At 35.7% G+C, this 20150-nt stretch overlaps 1 protein-coding gene across 7 annotated transcripts in view; it reads right to left on the bottom strand.

Moving 5' to 3' along the window:
* wscd2 (WSC domain containing 2) overlaps nt 1–20150 on the bottom strand; it is a 65696-nt gene that overhangs the window by 14352 nt on the left and 31194 nt on the right. For all 7 annotated transcript variants that reach the window (XM_051109812.1, XM_051109811.1, XM_051109816.1 and 4 more), the window contains 3 exons: nt 17048–17905; nt 7190–7304; nt 1502–1686 (listed from right to left, as the gene is read on the bottom strand). In XM_051109812.1, coding sequence (XP_050965769.1) covers nt 1502–1686; nt 7190–7304; nt 17048–17474 — 727 coding nt within the window. In that variant the 5' untranslated portion in view covers nt 17475–17905. The remainder of the gene's footprint in view (nt 1–1501; nt 1687–7189; nt 7305–17047; nt 17906–20150) is intronic.

Below are 20150 nucleotides of genomic sequence, written 5' to 3'. Positions count from 1 at the left end.
AATGCTGTAGAAGTTTCGTTCATTATTAGTCAACTGAAGTAGTTAATAATAACAAACAAAACATAGTGGAAAGGCTTAACCTAATTTCATTTAAGAAATGAGCTGGTCTTATCTATTAAAGTCACACGTTTCTTTCCGCTTTTGAGATTGCCATCAGTGTTGAGACATATCTGTTTGCCTGTCCAGATATAAGTGAGTGTAAGCTTAAAGATGCATGTGTGTATGTGCAAGTGTATGTATGTGTCAGGATACTCACATCTGCAGGCCAACTCCTGGCTCAGCTCCAGTCTATATATGGACAGTTAATTAGGCCCTCCACAAAGGTAACTTTTCTCCCCTTTACACTCCTTATTTCATATACTCTCTGGAAAGCATGCTCAATCAGGTTGATCTGTTTCACAGATGATGTTGTATCCTTTGGATCATGAGCTGTTCCAAGCCTTCCCCATACTTTTTTCTTTCTGTCATTCTGGTACAGGTTGATCTTAATTTCAGCCATCCAAAGAATGCTTTTCCAGAAGTGGTCTAACTATGTTGTGAACCCTCTGTATTTGCTCTTGTGAAGTCTTCTTTTGATTGTACACTTTGACAGTGACACGCTTACCTCCTGGAGAGTGTTCTTCACTTGGCTGGATGTTGTAAAACGTTTTTTCTTTACCATAGAGAGGATCATACAATCATCCACCGCTGTTGTCCTCTGCGAACATCCAGGCCTTTTTATGTAGCTGAGCTCACAAGTTTGTTGCAGATTGGATATTGCATTTTTAAGTTAGTGTAAAACAAGTCATTTCCTGTTGCCAGCAGGTGGTTATGATAGGAACAGAGTATTGGCCTTTAGATAGGTTCAGGCCAGGACTCTTATTGAACGTGCAAAGTTTGGGGCAGATCAGACAATGTATAACTGAGTTACAACACCTTTTATTTCCACGGCGAAACATTGAACTTTGTCAGGCCGCAACGAACACGCCCTCCAAAGAAAACTCAAGATCTTCACAATTTAACATCACAAAGGCCTTTAGATTAGACTGACCAAATATAATGTTGATGTCATTAAATCTCCATGAGGAGTTTATTAGAGCGTAAAACATGCCACTTACTGTTGCCGGCAGATGGCGCTATGGCTACAACTGAATATGGTCACGGGCATATATTCAGAACAGGACTCTTATCAAACATGCTAATTTTGGTGCAGATCTGACATTGTATGCCTAATGACATCCTTTTTCATAGCTAAACGCCACAGACAAGCTCTTTAGCAAGTAACTCAAGAACGCAACACATATGCATTATTGCATACATGTTCACTGGTTCAAGATGTATCCTAGTAGTTTCTGTGGTGTATCTGAGGTGGTAACTGAAAAGTTGTAGGTTCAACAAGGTTTTTTTTCATCATCTCAGCTGAAGTGGTTAATAATAAGTGGTCAAGATAAAAGCGAGTGTGATGCTTGAAAATGCACACACACATGTATGTGTAAATGTACGTGTGTGTCAGGATGCTCACATCTGCGGGCCGACTCCTGGCTCAGCTCCAGTCTATATATGGACAGTCGATTAGGTCCTCCACAGAGGTTGCTCTTCTCCCCTTTACACTCCATATTACATTCACTCTCTGACACGTTGGGCGCCTGGATCTTATGGCCACAGTAGCACTCTGCTCCAAACTCCAGACCCGCATAGAGATAACCTCTGAAAACATAACAGAGAGAACATGTCATTACTATTTATTAAATTCATTGCAATGTCAAGGTACTGGAATGCCAGACAGTGTTCCAACATGCTGAGTTATGGTTCTTATGAAGAAATGCAGTGAGAGTCTGCTTATTCTGTTCCCAAAACTGACTCTTCTCTACACTATCACAGTTAATAAAAGTGCCCAAAATATACACAAAATGTGAATAAATACATGCAAGAAATGTTTCCACATCTCAACAGAAAGAGAAACTGTACAATAAACTTTTACAGAGCATACACAGAACACATAGATAAGTCGGGTAATATTCACACATAAGCTCAGATCAATGAGGCCTACAATCAATTAGTTCCAAAATTAAACATTGCTAATAATATGGCATAATGAGAAATTTATTAGCAATCTTCTTTGTAGGCTGTTAATGTTTTGATAGGGAAAAGGTACAATAAGTCCAACTCTATAAAAACACTTTAAACAATAGCAATGAACAAATACACATAAAAAACAATGGGAGGTCCAGGATAAATTCGCAAAGGCATTGTTTTTAAACAGATAATTATTGACACATACACACATATGCATTACTGCATATGTTTACTGGTTTATGATGTGGCCTAGAACTACTAGTCTACATCATGAAACAATGAACATTTGGTTCAAGTACAACACGTGGAACAAGTATCTGGGGTGGTAACTGAAAACATGTAGGTTAAACAAGTTTTTGTTGTTTTTCATGAACTGTCATATTTGTGCTCTTGGCGCTGCTCAAGGGGGAGTGTAATAAGTGTACTGCAGTTTCCTTTACACTGACAGTTTACAGAATGTGGTACACATGGGTGTGTATGTAGATACAGATCTTGTGAACGGCAGAAGGCTTGCGGTTTATTGTTCTAAGATCTGATCTGATCAGCAATGTTTCAGAGCTGGACACAAGTTCCACTGTTTTGCTTAAGAAATTAGTTTCGATTCAGCTAATGCCCTGGGTGAAAAGTTTAGTTTCCGAGGGCTAGGCAAGGCAAAGTTTATTTATATAGCACATTTCATACACAATGGTAATTCAAAGTGCTTTACATATAAAAGGAATTAAAATATTTATAAATAAGCACAATAAAAATAAGGAATTAATATATATATATATATATATATATATATATATATATATAAAAACACTCTTTGTTTGAGGTTTAGCTGTTAAATCTAAAACATCTGACTGGATCGTAGAGTTACTGTGCACTCAAGTCCTCAAACCCTCCTTCTCTCCACAGTTATTTTCAGATAAAAAAAAAGTAAGAGCTGTTTCAAGCTGATTCCCTTGTTTAAAAGCTTTAGAAAATTGTTGTCCATAACACTTTGAAACATGATATTTGAGGTCAGTTTTAACATGGATGATTTTTTATCAGAGGAGGACAGTAAAAGAATGTCTTTCTTCAGTTTCTGCCTCATTCCTATTCATGCTGTGTCTACTAATGACTTCAATATGTATGGCAGGATTCTTGAATGTTACAAGTGGGAGCACAGCACTGAGAACAAACAAATGTGCTGTTTCAGTTGACTCTCTTTCAGATTGCTCCATCTGTAACTCTCTAAAGCAGTCCCGATGACAAAATCCCTCAACCCTTTTTCCTCCCTCTCTCTTTCTGTGGCTTTTCCAAAACAGAGATTGATAAGATAAGAATCAATAGAAAGCACGTAGAGATGAGGAACTGAATGAAGAGGAAGTAAACAAGAATGCTAACAGGAATGAAAAGTGAAAAGCAACAATAATAGTTCACCCAAAAATAAAAATTCATTTTCTCATCCTCAACCTGCATGTCTGTGAAAAAAACTGTTCATGAAATCTATTTTCATGAAATAACAATGAATGGTGATGCAACAAAGATGCAAAAGCAGAATAAAATTATCATTAAATTAGACCATAAGACATTTCACGACTTCTGAGAACATTGCATTGGGTATGAAGCAAACCAAAAAGTCAGTATATTCACTGATAATCGATCAAGTGAGCTGTTGTGAGTGAAGTTGCAAAATGGTTTGTCTTTTCATATTATTCTAATGTATTATCTTAATTATGAACACACTGGTTTGTAGTGCAAACAGTTCCACCATTTACTGCACATTGTTATTCTTTTCACTATTTCCCTATCGCAGCTGATCAGTCTCACGTAGCCAGACCTTCAGACTGACAGCCGCGGGCCACTTTGAATGACCAAGGCCCGCCCAAGAGGCCATATGATTGACAGTTGCAGCAACCAATCACATTTCATTTTGTGCCGCATCATGTTTAGGGGCGTAGAAATGTCGCCACAATAACAGACTGGTGTGTAACTATTTTAAAGATTCTATGATGTGAACTTTAAAATTTTCACATACTTTGGAAAATTCAGCGTTTAGTTGATCCTGATAAGCGCTCGTTGTCACAGTTGTCACAGTAAACACGGTGGCTTTCTTCTTGAGAGGGTTTGGCACCACTGCATTTTTGTTTCCAGGCGGAACGTTAAAGAACGCAACACACGTCTCCCAGAAATCCTGTATTATCTAACCAATCCGATGACGACTTCGAAACTCCTGAAGTGTTTCCAGTTAAGTGTGCCTTTTGCATCAGACGTTTAGCCAATGTTCCATGGACGTGACCAGGCCCGTAGCCAGCTATGAGGTCACCTAGGTCCTCATTTGGTCCTGTAATTTGTATTTAGACACACTTGTGGCAAATAACAGGTGTGGGCAATATAGTAATCACACTTGCAACCAGTTAAAATGGAGAAAAGTTGACTCAACCTTTGTGTTGTGTGTCACACTGAGCATGGAGAAAAGAAAGAAGTATACAGAGTTGTCTGTGGATGTGAGAGAAAAAAAATATGGAAAAACATGGACAATCTGAAGACTACAAGTCCATCTCCAGAGATCTTCCTGAGATGTTCCTGTGTCCACTGTGCGCAATATCATCAAGAGGTTTGAAGCCCACGGCACTGTTGCTAATCTCCCTGGACGTGGACGGAAGAGCAAAAATTAATGAAAAATTACAACAAAGGATTGTTTGAATGGTGGATAAAGAACCCAGATTAACTTCCAAACAAATTCAAGCTGATCTGCAGTCGCAGGGTACAACAGTGTCAGCTCACACTATCCATCGCCATCTGAACGAAAAGGGACGCTACGGTAGGAGACCCAGGAGGACACAAAGACATAAAAAAGCAAGACTGGAGTTTGCCAAAACTTATGTGACAAAACCACAGTCCTTCTGGGAGAACATACTGTGGCCAGATGAGACAAAAGTAGAGGTTTTTGGTAAAGGACATCATGGCACAGTTTACAGAAAAAGAAATGAGGCCTTTAAAGAAAAGAACACAGTCCCTACAGTCAAACATGGTGGAAGTTCCAAGATGTTTTGCAGTTGCTTTGCTGCTTCTGGCACTGGATGCCTTGACTGTGTGAACAGTATCATGAAATCTGATGATTACCAAAGAATGGGGCACAACGTAGTGGCCAATGTCAGAAAGCTGCGTCTCCACCAGAGGTCATGGGTCTTCCAGCAAGACAATGACCCAAAACACACTTCAAAAAGCACTCAGAAATGGTTACAAACAAAGCGCCGGAGAGTTCTGAAATCTCCAGCAATGAGTCCAGATCTGAATCCCATAGAACACCAGTGGAGAGATCTTAAACAGCAGTTGAGAGAAGGCATCCTTCAACTCTGAATGACCTGGAGCAGTTTGCAAAAGACAAGTGGTCCAAAATTCCAGTAGAGTGGTGTAAGAAACTCATTCATAGTTACGGGAAGCAATTGAATTCAGTTATTTTTTTCCAAAGGGGGTGCTACCAATATTAAGTTAAGGGTGCCAATAATTTTCTCCAGTGCAGTTTTTGGGTCCTGTGTGGAACTGTGTCAGATTGTACTTTTCTTCTCAGTTTTTTGAGTTGTTCCAATGCAAACAAAAAAATAAACATGTGAGTACCAAAACATTTGCAAATGCAGCAATTTTCTGAGAGAAGTAACTTGTGAGTGAGGGCGCGGGTGCAGCCTTAGTTTTCCCAGATCCAGCTATTATAAGCATTTTTGGCCTTGTCTTTTCCATTTAATTTGACACTTTCGAAACTAATTAACTAGAAGTCTCGCCCATAGGCTTACTTCCGCTGTGAAGAATAAGGTGGAGAGCCTTGGAAAACTTGAATATATGAAGAAGCCTAATGTTAAAAGTGAGATTGCTAGACTTGGAAAATAATGTAAATTAATAAAGTTTTCAAGAGCCATATACACTTTTTTATAACAAATACACATTTTCCTAGTTTTTATCAGGTAGAAAAATAATGTGAGTAAAATATTTGTAAAAATCCACATATTTTATCATATTCCTTATTGAGTAAAACACAGCAGCTAGAATGTAATGTCAATTTAGAGACTAAAAAGAGTGCATTCAGCTATCAAAACGTCTGGAATCATGATTTAATGATTTTATTTTATTTTTTTAAAATGTACAGAAACTACTAGTGTCAACAGAAAAAAAGTTTTGAAAGCACAACTAGGGCTCAAGGGCCTTTAAATATTGAGGTGAACAATGGGGGGCTTTGGAGCCAAAAAAGGTTGCGAACCACTGATCAACTGATTCATTAAAAAGATCCGATTTTAAAGTTCAGTGAGTAATGATTTCAATTTAGAGCAGTAATATGTCTTGATCTGACTTTCACTCTAATGTAATTTACACTAATACATTGCATCCTTTTGACAGCTTTAACTTAGTCATTGCTATTCCACAGAAATGAACAATCAGTGCAGTTCTTTAGTATCTCTCCGTGTGTGTTCCAAGGAAAAAGAAACTAATTCAGATTTAGAAAGTTATTTGGGTGTGGTAATCTTTTTCATTGTTGGATGAACATAGTTGATAGTTTAGCTTCAACTCTAATTAAATATCTATTCAAAGGGCATTAAAATGTGCGAGACGTGAATTTATATTGTATTTATTTACAGAGGTATATGATGTCACATTTCACACTTTTCTAGTAAGTTTCATCTGTGTGTGAAGACGTTGCAGGCAGCGGCGCAGCGCAAATCCATGAATGAATGTTCCGAAGTGAAGTAAACTTCAACGGATTTCCCCTGCTCAGGGAGTAGGGAACAGTGAACACTGTGTAGGGATCATATCAGTCGGAACACAGTTCATGCACGTAGCTCTCTTCTAACAAGCTGGTTATCAGAATCACGTTTATTACATGTTTATGATGACTGAATGTGCATTTTTTATGTATCTGTATATGATAACATGGGCGCTAAGTTTTAACCAACATTAAAAGGATATTAAAACTTGATCATTTGATTTGTGGGGAACTGTTACCTGCTTATCACCACAAAGAAAGTTTTAACAAACATTGTGGTTTGTGGTTAGGGCACAGGAAAGATCTTTAGCAGAGTCATTTGACTTACAGTCAAAAGAAAGTCATAATCATGATAGCACTGTGTGTGTTCTTTTACAGTACATGGGGGAAAAAAAGTTTCAATTGACTTACCTCTCAGCGCAGTTGTCCTGGCAACGGAAAACAGTCATTTTTTTGTAGTCAAAAAAGGAAACCCCTCTAAGAGCCCGTTTTTGCGTGTCATCAACATAACAGCCGATGTACTTTGCTAAAAAGAAAAAAATGTAACAAAAAAAAAAAAAAAAAAATCACTGCTAATTCGAGTACCAATTTAAGAATGCTGATTTGAAAACTCTTGATCCTGTTGATTCAAGAAAGGAATAACATTCAATGCTGTAAAGCACATTTAATCATTTTTTAACATTGAAACACAACACCATCTAGTGGCCAAACTGTAAAATCACAACCAGATCTACATGACACTACTCTGGACTTTTTTTTTATGAAAATTCATTTTAAGATCGCAAAGCGTCATATTAAGGTAGTTCAAATATGCTGAAAACTTTTTTTAAAAATTGTATTATACATTTTCTATTAATAAAAATAACAGATAATTGTTATAGATCTATACGTGTAAAATACAGTGAATGTTATTACATAGTTTTTATTCTATTACACTAGTTAACATAATATTTGGTATATTAAAGTATATTTAAGACTGCAATAATTAACTAATTTGCGTGTATTCTAATGTTTATTCAGGCGCAATGCTTTTCCCCATTGACTCCCACTGTAACTGTATTATGCAAACACAATTTTGCTTGGCTTTAAAAACTGAGGGAATAAAACGCAATTATCAACATTCGTTCGTAAAGAGAATATAGAGCACAGAACATTCCATTGAACGTTAACATATTGTGCATATTGTGATTGGTAGATACCATTTGTGACCCTGGACCACAAAACCAGTCATAAGGGTCAAGAGATTTATATGCTTACATTTTATTTATATGCTTTCCATTAATGTATGGTTTGTTATGATAGGACATTATTTGGCTGAGATACAGCTATTTGAAAATCTGGAATCTGAGGGTGCAAAAAAATCAAAATATTGTGGAAATCACCTTTAAAGTTTTCCAAATGAAGTTCTTAGTACTGCATATTACTAATCAAAAATTAAGTATTGATATATTTACGGTAGGAAATTTACAAAATATCTTCATGAAACATGATCTTTACTTAACATCCTATAAAATCGATCATTTTGACCCGTACAATGTATTATTGGCCATTGCTATAAATATACCCATGCTACTTATGACTGGTTTTGTGGTCCAGGGTCACATATAGAGAACGCTGTTTCATATGTAAACATCCTGTGACATAAGGCATTATAAAACATCAACAGTTTAGATATTGTCACATTGTTCTGGGCATTTTGTTCTCGAAAACATTCACAGTCTGATGCACGATGCATCATCTGCTTCATCAATCTCATCATTTGTGACATACACACACACAAAAAAATGACCCAAAATGCCCTGTTGCATGACATCCGTTCTTCCTCTGTAATCTCACCCATTAGGACTTTATGTATTTTCTAATAGCTGAGATGGGCTGTTTCTGACTGTCACATACACACACTAACCAGTACAACATTACAGTAATTGCAATTGTCTAAAAAGCAGCGAGTAGGATCACAAGCTGTGAGTTAATCGTATTCCAGGTGCAGAGGGCAAGCTCGGTAATCTGCTTTATCTACCAGTCGAGCTCTATTCACTCATTACTGGATTGCCATTCTGTGAAGCAGCTAAGTGCATGGATGAAACTCTCACTAGCAGCACGACTACAGAGATAATGATGCTCTGCTGTACTCACATGATGAGGTCTCTGCATGAACCGTTTGCTCTGGACATATGATGTATAATGAAGAGGGGAACAGGGATGAATTCTAATGGTTTCACATAACATTTACATAAATCTCAGTTTTACAAAATAACATAAAACTGTAATTAAATTAAAGGGTTAGTTCACCCAAAAATGAAAATTCTATCATTAATTACTCATCTTCATGTCGTTTCAAACCCATCTTCTGAACACAAATTAAGATATTTTCCATAAAATCCGAGAGCTTTCTGACCCTGCATAGACAGCAATATAACTACCACATTCAAGGCCCAGAAATGTAGTGAGGTCATTGTTAAAATAGTCCATGTGACAACAGTGGTTCAACCTTACAGCCGATGATCTAAAAAAGATGGACGTTTTACGTCAGAACGCCGGCCCTTGCGTCAGCAGCACCACACACGTGTCGTGTTGTTGTTGTGATAAATGATAATGGTTCAAAACATTATGTCACATGGTCTATTTTAACAATGTTCTTCCTACCTTTCTGGGCCTTGGTTTGCTACGATAGGACAATATTTGACTGAGATACAACTATTTGTAATCTGAGGGTGCAAAAAAATCTAAATACTGAGAAAATTGCTTTAAAGTTGTCCAAATGAAGTTCTTAGCAAAGCATATTACTAATTAAAAGTTCTGATATATTTACAGTAAGAAATTTACAAAATACCTTCATGGAACATGATCTTCACTTAATATCCTATTGATAATTTTGTCCCATATAATGTATTATTGACAGGATTTTTATTTTTGGGTGAGTTGTCCCTTTAATTTTAAGATAAAATTAATTATAAATATAATTATAAATATAATTAATTGTAAATATATATATATATATATATATATATATATATTATAAAGTGTCTATTACTAAAATGTTCTATACATTTAAAACATATAATAATAATAATAATAATAATAATAATAATAAAATACAGAACAAGAGTTTAGGGAACACCGGGGCTAGTTGTCACAAAATATTTTTTTTGGGACTAAAAGTGTTGTGAGCTCCCCAGTCTCCCTTAAAACAATAACTACAGTAATAACAACATTACTATTACTACTACTATGACAGACCATGAAGATTGTAAAAGTTATAAAAGTGTCCTGAAGGAGGCAGAGTGGAGACAGGAATGACACATGCAAGAGAAAAAAGGAACATTGTATGTCAACATGACCTCAAAATTGATCCCCTTGTGCTTTAATACATATCCATGGTATTCATGATTTAACGGTGCATGTTATTTAAAAAACCTAAATATAATACTTATATGTAAATGTCTATAGGAATATTAAACAAATATAACTTTCTTTGCAATTATTCAATCATTAGTTCTGTCAAATCAAGTTCTGCTTTCTTTCCACTCATTCAGTATCCTGTTTTGCCCAAAAATACATAAGATTACAAAATTCAAAAGGATTTTACTTTCACACGTCTTACATGTTTTAAGAACACTACTTTGTAACCTCACACTTCCTCTCTCTTTCTTATATCTTACGTCTCTATATATTTGGTTATAAAACTAAAGGTTTCTATGTACTTGTTTTAAATGAGTTTTTGTGTAAAATGCTAATGTGTTTTTAATGCAGATCCTAGACTCTCGCAGAAAGACCACAAAAGATACTGCAAGATAAGAGAGTGACAGTCATGCATTTCCACCTCTGTACTTTCAGCCCATGCGCTGCTGTTGCTATCGCAGATATTGCAGAGTAGAGAAAAGGATGTTGGGGGTCTGAGATCATGTTCCTGTCTTTGACTTCCTTTAGATTAAATGTGTCTTTACAATCATGAAGACACAATCTCCACAATTATTATACAGCGGCTTCCTCTTTATCAGAGATTGATGGCTAGTCATACCACATATGACTGGCAAAGTTGAAGAGTGCTAAGTTTTACTAGAGGCCCTTGAGAGTTACACTTGAGAACCATCTGTTCAAACCTCTTAAACCTCACTGAGGATAAAGGTAATGACCCAAGACTCCAACAATCCACTAATTGGCTTTCTTTTGCCTTTTTGTGGGTTTCTGAGTGAACTATAGTCAGTTAGCACAGGGTACTGTGGTGAGACTTTGCCGGATGCAGTTCACCTTTCACACTTTTCACACTTTTAGTGTTTAGAAAAACACTTTAATTTTGCAGGGACCCACATTGGCAATTCTATCAAGCCGTTTCTTATGGTTTAAAGTTCACTATGATAGAAGTAACTTGCACTTGACAAAAAAAAGATTGCACATGAAAAAGAGGTTGTATTTCTGCTTCTTGCATGCAAGACCTTCAGCACACAACCTTGAACACACTTTCATAAAGGACCAAATATGATGCAGGTCACATCATGTATATTTAAAGATATCACCTCATAGAAGAAGCTTTTATTTTAAAGATTAATGAACTGACTTTACGTTTATGTACAGGAATATTGGGTGTGATTTTTCCAGCTCCACAAGACTTACTCATAACTAACCCATAAAACATTTCCCTTGGATCATTCAAATGAGGTTTTATTAAAAGCATCAAGGTTATTTTCTTTATACTGCTTAATCTGGTAATTAAACAAAAACAAGATTTTAAGACTATTTTTGTGCTGGCTGCTCAGCAACAGGATTTAGGAGCTATGAAACATCAACCAAAGGCTATGAACTAACAGCTCTCAAATGTGCTACTCTACAACCATTAGAAAAAACCCACACACATTCATTATTTACTTCAACAGTCAGCAAAAGGGCACTTCATTCCTCCAGCTTAAAGCTTTAAAGACACAGGCGTCTTGCCATACTCCACTGAGCTTCAACCAAGGCCTTCATACCATGATGACTGTCTGCAACAACTGACCACTGACATGCTGAATCATTCTCTTCTGATCTTGAAGGGCCAGTCAGCTTATTCTAACTAATAGCTGTGTTGTGCTTCACAGGCACACAGTGTTTACTTCTCACAACACCCTGGGCACTTCATCTGACAAAAATGAGCTCATTTGGGAATTGGGGTGCCCTGCAGCACTTGAGTCACACAGATTATCTTTGAATATGATGATATCATGTAAATGCATAGAATTCTAAATATACAATCTAGGACGTTATAAATCCATGTTTAAAGGGATCATGACATGGATTTTTTTATTATTATTTTAATATGTTACTTGAGGTTTACTAATAATGCTAATAATGTTTTTTGCAAAAAACAAAACAAAACAAAAATAAATAAATAAATACATAAATACGAGGAAAAATGATTTTTTTTTTTTAATTGTTTTTAAGGGACGGGTCCTTTAAGGATTCTCAGTAATCGGCCAATGTTATGATTAGCTAACATATAAATACAAAATAAAAATACATTAAATCAGTTCATTATTTATGCTAACAGTAATATTAAAGAAAGTTTTTTTTTTTTTTATATCGGCATGTATCCTTTAAATATTTTCAATTAAGTGTTGCTTTAAAGGGGTCATCGGATGCCCATTTTCCACAAGTTGATATGATTCTTTAGGGTCTTAATGAAAAGTCTCTAATATACTTTGATTAAAAATTCTCAATGGTTTTGTAAAACACCCTTTTTACCTTGTCAAAATGAGCTCTGCAAAAATCATCTCATTCTAAGGGGTTGTTCCTGCTCACCCCGCCCCTCTCTTCTCTCTGTGGAATGATGAGCTTGTTTACTTTTGCCGCATTTAGCTGCGTTTAGCTGCTAAACTACCATGTTATAAGGAAAGCCGATTGCAAAGATTCATAAAAAAACGGTTATACACACTTCTGCTGTAAGCGAAGCTGGATCACGAATGATCTGCGCGAACAGACGGATATATGTAGATATGTAGATGTAATCTACTGCATCTTCAGCGGCTCAGATGTCGGGAGTAAATGACGACCACTATGTTCATTATTACATCCAGCAACACAACACCTCAATCGCTCAATCGGAGATATTCTTGTCTAACTTACATCCCTGCTTCGGCATCCAAACAAGGAAAGTTACTGGACTGTGACAGCTGGTCTGAGGTAAGAGCTCATGACAATCAACTATCATGGGAGCGGCCTCTGTTGTTGTGACGGCACACCGACAGGCATCTGAGAACGGCTCGATTTGAAAAAGGGGATATTATTTTTACAGATTAATTAAAAACCGCTGCATGGATTTTTATCATTATAAGGTAGATTTGTACATACACTGCCAACACACATTAATGTTCAAACAACATGAAAAAGTGAAGTTTGCATCCGATGACCCCTTTAAAAGGGTCAAATGAATAATTAAACACGTCTGATTGGCCATTGCATATCACTGCTCATAGAAAATGATATAAATATTCACGGAAGTGTTTGAAAGCAGCCACCTATCAGCAAGTACGAACTGAGTCTGTATTAGTACTAGTACAGAACTGCAGAAAGGCTATTATTGTTACAGTTTTTTAGAAGTATTAATAGCCTACTTTTGACAATAATCAAAACCATTAGTTAACAAGTTACTGAATTACTGAAGTACTTTCCAAATACTGAAGTGTTTCCAAATAGAAGGTTTGGAAACACATCAATGTTCAAACTGTCAAAAATCAGTAGTGATGCACCAATCTTGATTTTTCATGGCCAATTCTGATTTTTACAAGCAAATTCTGATTTGTTCATTTTCTCTTAAAAGAATGAAAATGTGACTATATGAACAAGATGTTTTTTGCTCTATTACAGGGCAAACTTTCTGTAGCCATTTAAAATTAGAGGTAACCACTGCATTTTAATCATGATCCAATAGGGCTGGACAATAATTCAATATCAAAACATGGCGCAGGTGTTTTAAATTAATGTATCTTTTAAGGGAAGCGACTGTCTTTAGAGAAGTTAATTTCAAAATCTGAAGCAAAAACAGAATGGTCTAACTTTATCTTTGTAAAATTACACTGCATAAAAATATCTGCAGGAAACAAAAACAGACTGAAAGCACAAATTCACTCTCTGACAGCAGGTGGTGCTAATGGAACAACAGTGATGCAGAATTCCCTGGTTACTGTAGTAAACAAAGCAGCACCAGAACAGAAATTGGCTGAAATAAAACAAAAGAGCTGACTGCTAATCACACATTTGGAGCAGAAACTGGCCAGTTATGATTTATGTCAGTTCAAACATTTTCTGCTGCTACTGGCTAAAGGAGAATACAATTCCATTTGTTTTTTAAATAATAATTTTCCAAGACAACTACAAGATTTTTCAAGACATTTTCCATGTTCTGTCATTTTCCATGTGTTTTGCAGGACTGGAACATTAGTCAATTAAAAAAATAGCGATTTTCCATGTTTTCCAGGACGTGTGGGAACCCTGCTTAAATGCCAAAAGATCAAACCAAATTTGATTTCACATGACATGACCCCTTATATACGTATATGTGACCGTGGACCACAAAAGATCATGTTGCATGAAGATATTTTGCAAAATTCCTACTGTAAATAGATCAAAACTTAATTTTTGATTAGTAATATGCATTATTAGGAACTTCATTTGGACAACTTTAAAGGCGATTTTCTCAATATTTAAATTTTTTGGCACCCTCAGTTTCCAGATTTTCAAATCGTTGTATCTCGACCAAATATTGTCCTATCCTAACAAACCATTCATCAATGGAAAGCTTATTTATTCAGATGATGTATAAATCTCAGTTTTGAAAAATGTACCCTTATGACTGGTTTTGTGGTCCAGGGCGACATATACGCAATGATTTTACTCTTCACTTCCTGTGAAATATTGATACTGCATGTACACTTATTCCCGATGCTGTTAGCAGTGCCCTTCAAATTAAATATATATGCCATATATGGAATCTCACCTAGGATGACTGTTTTTCCCTGTAAAGTCTCTTTGCAGGACACTATATGCTCACTGTGTTTCTATAAATTGCAAAGTTCCTCCATTAAGACACTAAATTGAGACTCCACTGAGAGTGTCTGACGTTGCAATCATTAGAGGAGAACTGTGCTCTATGGTTTTACGTCATGACAGAAGTGCAACATTAATCACTTCTTTTTTTAACACACACAACTGCATGTGCCATGTCTTTGTAAGAACATGTTAGGTATCCTGTTAAATAAGGAAAATCCTCTGTGGATACCAAGATGAAAAGACAAACATGGACAGCAGTGTTTTAAATGCTTAACCAGAAAGAGCTCCTTGTTCAGCTTCATCAGAGAGACTGTGGGTCAATGTATAATTGTGGGTACATCTCATGTCCGTGAAGTATATTTTTAATATTTTTTCATCAATTTAAAGCCCTGATGCTTAATGTTCTAGTACACAATTATATAATTACCCATTCTCACATAATTTGCACAGTATGATGATACCTTCTCTAGAAGCACATGGATGAAACACTAGAAGTTCTGTTCTCTCTCCTTCTCCTAATATTGGTTAAACTAGCAAACCTGCGTCAGGAGTGGATTAATTGACTGTCAAAAGTGTTACGCAAGTATTATTGCTGCAAATTTTAACACGACAATTTAACTAAAAATTATGTTTTGTTTATGAAAATACATTTATAAAATACCATATGCTTAGTAGTTCTATGCTTCCATGTTGAGTATAGGCCCAAAACACTAAAAATGTCAACTAAGTTACCTGTCAACTGGTGGACAGCAGCAAACATAGATGGTATTTTATGCACATATTCCTACAGATCACCTTTGTTTATATAGCACTTTATACAACATAGATTGTTTCAAAGCAGCTATGTAAGGTCATGTTTGGGTTTTTGGGAAACAGGAAAACTTTTTTCTTCACACTGTCAAATTCTGTATGTACCCCTAGTTATAGAATGACCTCTGTGCTTGTCAACTAACTTCACCAGCAAAATGACTGGTGAACATTTAGGATTTTCCTTATATAACAGAAAAATCTATAGTTTTCTAAAGTCAAAATCTAATCATCCTTTAAACAATATACATTTAATATTTAATATTTTTCCAGATTTTTCAAGATTACTTTTATTTTATTTTATTAAATCTAGCAATTTTTGTGAGATTAATGTTTAAAACAATAAAATGGCAATATGTTTTACTGCTTTTAGCAGGAACCTTAAAAAAATTTGGTAGAGTTTGCTAAAATAAGACTTAAATCTAACTTTTCTTTTCAAACGAATATCTTGCTTTTAAGATACTGTGATTTTTTTACTGAAAACAAAATGAGACACAATATGACGTGTCTATTTACACTAAGTGCAAACAGCCCGCCTTGTTGGCAGAGGCTATTCACACTAACTCCACCCACCAATGTGTGATTGGGATAGTCAAGAATACAAAAACGACAGTAATTGAATGTCAGCTCTAGTGCCAGAGGTGGTAAAGTGTGTGACGTAGTCTTTTTGACGTGATTAATCCAAGTTCAAATCCACCTTTTGACAAACTTGTTTTCTCTCTTTTAAAATAATACATCAGAAAGGCATTTACTTTCAATAAGAATTAAGGAAATATCAAAAAGTTGAAAATAAAGTATCTTGTGGGGTTAGGCTAGGTGTTTATTTTGGTGTTTATCTTTATTGCCCAATAACGTTTCATCCATTTAATAATTTAAATTAAAATTATCATTTACACTCAATACATTATTATTGCATACTGTTTTATAATGTACCACAATACCGAGGTGCAGATAATTGCCACTATTTGTAATAAATATGAATAGCAGAAAATCCTGTTATTTTAACACAGTGTAAATGAATCTATAGCTATTTGCACGTAGTGTTAATATCATCTATCACTAAGAAAATATGCTATTAATAGACATCAAAAACTCATTAATTTGCTTCAAAGAATGAAACAACTAAAAACTGGTTGCAGAGGAAGTGGAATTGAATCTGTCATAATGATATTGTGTCACAATGTTACTTCTTAGCATAGCAAAAAATACAGCATTTTGATAAAAAGAGCAGACCACTGCAAAAATTATTTTCTTAGTATTTTTTTGTAATAGTAATCAGGTTGTATTAGAATGGAAATTCATTCAATCCTACTGGTTTGGCCAATAGTTGGTCATTAACATCAGGGCATTTTCTATGACTATAACTGTTCAATATAATGTCTATGACAGATTTAAAACAGATGTTAAATCTTGGTGACATGGTAATGGAACTGTTCCTACCTCTCCCATCATCCATCTCTTTGGTGGTTCTTCCTTTGGCTCCATGGCTCCAGCTGCTGGTATGATCGAGTCCTCTTCCGGCCCACTCCGGTGCATCCTGTGCCCCATTTTCCTTCATCCACGGTGGTCCAAATCTCCGGGGGGCTCTCCGAGTCTCTTTAAACACCCTTCCTAGGAGCCCGAGACCATCAGAGGTAGAGCTTCCACCACCTGTGCCGCCCCCACCTTCAGATATAAGTGGGTCACGGCCGCTTCCAGAAGCTCCAGTAGTGGAAGTATCGCTGGAGAATCCGGAGTGGAGGAAAACAAGACTGCCAGCGGTGAGGTAGAGGAGGATGAAAGAGAAAAAGCGTACCGGTTTACGCCGGAAATAGCGGTGGATCTTCAGCAGCGGTCTGGCCATGATGGGCTCTCGAGCCACACGCATTGGCCTTTAATGTTACACAGGAACATATAAAATCAGAGACTGCACCTTTCTAAAATGTTCATTGTACTATGAGTCATTTTAAATCACACAATTCCAAAACCAGGAAACAAGAAACAGTTTGTTCATCTGTAAGGACCTCAAAGTCTGAAGACACTTCCTCAGCTTTCCTCTGTACCAGTACGCAGGAATGTGTCCATGTGTCCCGTGTCTTTCTACGTCCCCAAAGAGGCAGCGACAGAGGAGAACGGTGCTACCGCAGAGGCCATGTTGTGAAAGACGAGTGGCGGTGAAGACTGAAAGATGATATTGCCGTAGCGACGCTTTCACTCCTGTTATCGGACTCTCACTCTCCCGGGGCCTTGTTTCCCACCAAGCTGTCCGTCAATCAAAAGCAGCGCTGATTCACTCCTGACTCAGCCCTCACTCACAGACTGAAAAACACAAAATGACAGATCCTGAACTAGAAGTAAATACTGATGAGGTCTCTGTGCAAAGAAAAGCACTTTATCCGAAAGCGATTAAGACTATAGAGTTAAAATTCAATAGCAGGCTGCAGAAGCATTATTCATGAACACCTAAACCATCAAACACAGAAGCGAGACACTTTTGAGTAACTGGCTCTGTAGAAAGCAGAAATTTTCCAACAAGGGACTGCACCAATTTATGCAACACTGAAGAAGACAGAAGTTGGTTAACCTTAATTACGTCCCAAAATGGTTCATCTTGTGGACTTTTGTCTGTTCACAGTTATCTCCGAAGCACAAACCTGCTATTTCAAATTCAGATCTTGTGATTTAATTAACATCCTTAGGACATTAAAAGAGTCATTTAAAATGCACTTGTTCTTCTGCTGATCTCTTATTTTCTTGTAACAAACATTACATCACTCAGAGATACACAGCGCCAAAAACTCATTCATTTGCTTCAAAAAATGAAACAACCAAAAACTGGTTGCAGAGGAAGTGGAACTGAATATGTCATAATGATATTGTGTCACAATGTTACTTCTTAGCATAGTGAAAAATACAGCATTTTGATAAACAGGGCAGACCACTGCAAAAATTATTTTTTTAGTATTTTCATTTTCAGTAAATATATCTGAGCATTCTTAAAACAATAACAATTCACTTTATAAAAAAATGCATAAGTTATTAAGACTCATATTCACAGAATATAACCTTGAAATCTATTTTCAAACCCAATTAAAAACATCCCAACATCCTTACAACCATATGCATTCATGCGAAAAGGAAAATGATAATGTTTTAGGGAAATCTACAAAATGTTTTAAAAGAAATTTAGATAAAGAAAAAGACTTAATGTGTACATGTGTACATTTGTGAATTTTGTAAAATGTCAAGAAAAATGTCTTAAAACAAGCAAACAAGTAAGTGAAACAATTTTGTTATACATATATATATATATATGTATATGAAAAAAATGAAAACTGGAAAATTTACTTGAGAAACACAACTGCATAAGACATTAAGACTTGTATCTTGAATATGATTATTTTTAAAATCTTTTTTAAAAACTGGAAACCTTTTTGCATCATAAATTTATTTTAATCACACATAGTCAGATTTGCATGGAAGCCCGTTTCCACCACTGAATTTTTCACTAAATGAAAAATAAAAAAAGGTAATTGCAACTTTTTACCTCACAAATTCTGAGTTATAAAGAGTTGTGAGAGATAAACTCGCAATTGCAAGTTATAAAGTCAGAACTGTGAGATATAAACTTACAATTTGGACTTTTTTCTCAAAATTGCATTTTTATATCTTGCAGGTGTCACTTTTTTTCTTCAACTTTTTTTCTTGCAAATTAAGTCAGAATTGTGAGATATAAACTTTCAATTTTGAGAACATATCAGTCTTTTTTTCCATAAAATTGGACTTTATCTCACAATTCTGAGGAAAAAAGCAGAACTGCGAGGAACTTGCAATTGCATGAAAAAAGTGTTTATATCTCGCAATTCTGAGATAAAAAGTCTTGCAATTCTGACTTTATAGCTCACAATTGCAAGTTTATTTCCCACAATTCTGACTTTCTCAGAATTGCGGCCTTATTTCTCAGAATTGTGAGTTTATAATATATCTCACAATCCTGACTCTATAACACGCAATTGCAAGTTTATATCTCACAATTCTGAGGAAAAAAAGCAGAATTGTGAGATACAAACTCACACTTGCTAGAAAAAAGTTATTTCTCGCAATTGTGAGTTTATATCTCACAATTCTGAGATAAAAAGTCAAAATTTAGACTTTATATCTCTCAATTGACTTTTTTAGAATTGCGACTATTTCTTAGAATTGTGAGTTTATATCACACAATTGTGACTTTATAACACGCAATTACAAGTCTATATCTCACAATTCTAAGGTAAAAAGTCAAAATTGAGAGATGTAAACTTGCAATTGGAAGAAAAAAACAAATTTTAGCTTCAATAGTAAAATTCAATAGCAAAATTCAACTTCATTCAGGATATATTGTCAGAAATTTTGTGTAAGTTTTATCTTACACATTTTTGCTTCTTGAGTAAATGATCTAGTTGTAGGTGATATTTTAACGTGACAAAAATACTCGTTGGAACAAAATTTTGCAATGAATAAGCTGTAGCGCTAGACAGGATGGAAGTAGTCCATTCCCGCTCTCTCAAAGACCCCAGTGTCCATA

The sequence above is a fragment of the Labeo rohita genome, chromosome 5 (genome assembly GCF_022985175.1).
Source record: "Labeo rohita strain BAU-BD-2019 chromosome 5, IGBB_LRoh.1.0, whole genome shotgun sequence".
In the NCBI taxonomy this organism is placed as follows: domain Eukaryota; kingdom Metazoa; phylum Chordata; class Actinopteri; order Cypriniformes; family Cyprinidae; genus Labeo; species Labeo rohita.
The sequence above is the reverse complement of the archived record's forward strand: the minus strand, read 5'-3'. Positions and strand labels throughout refer to the sequence as shown.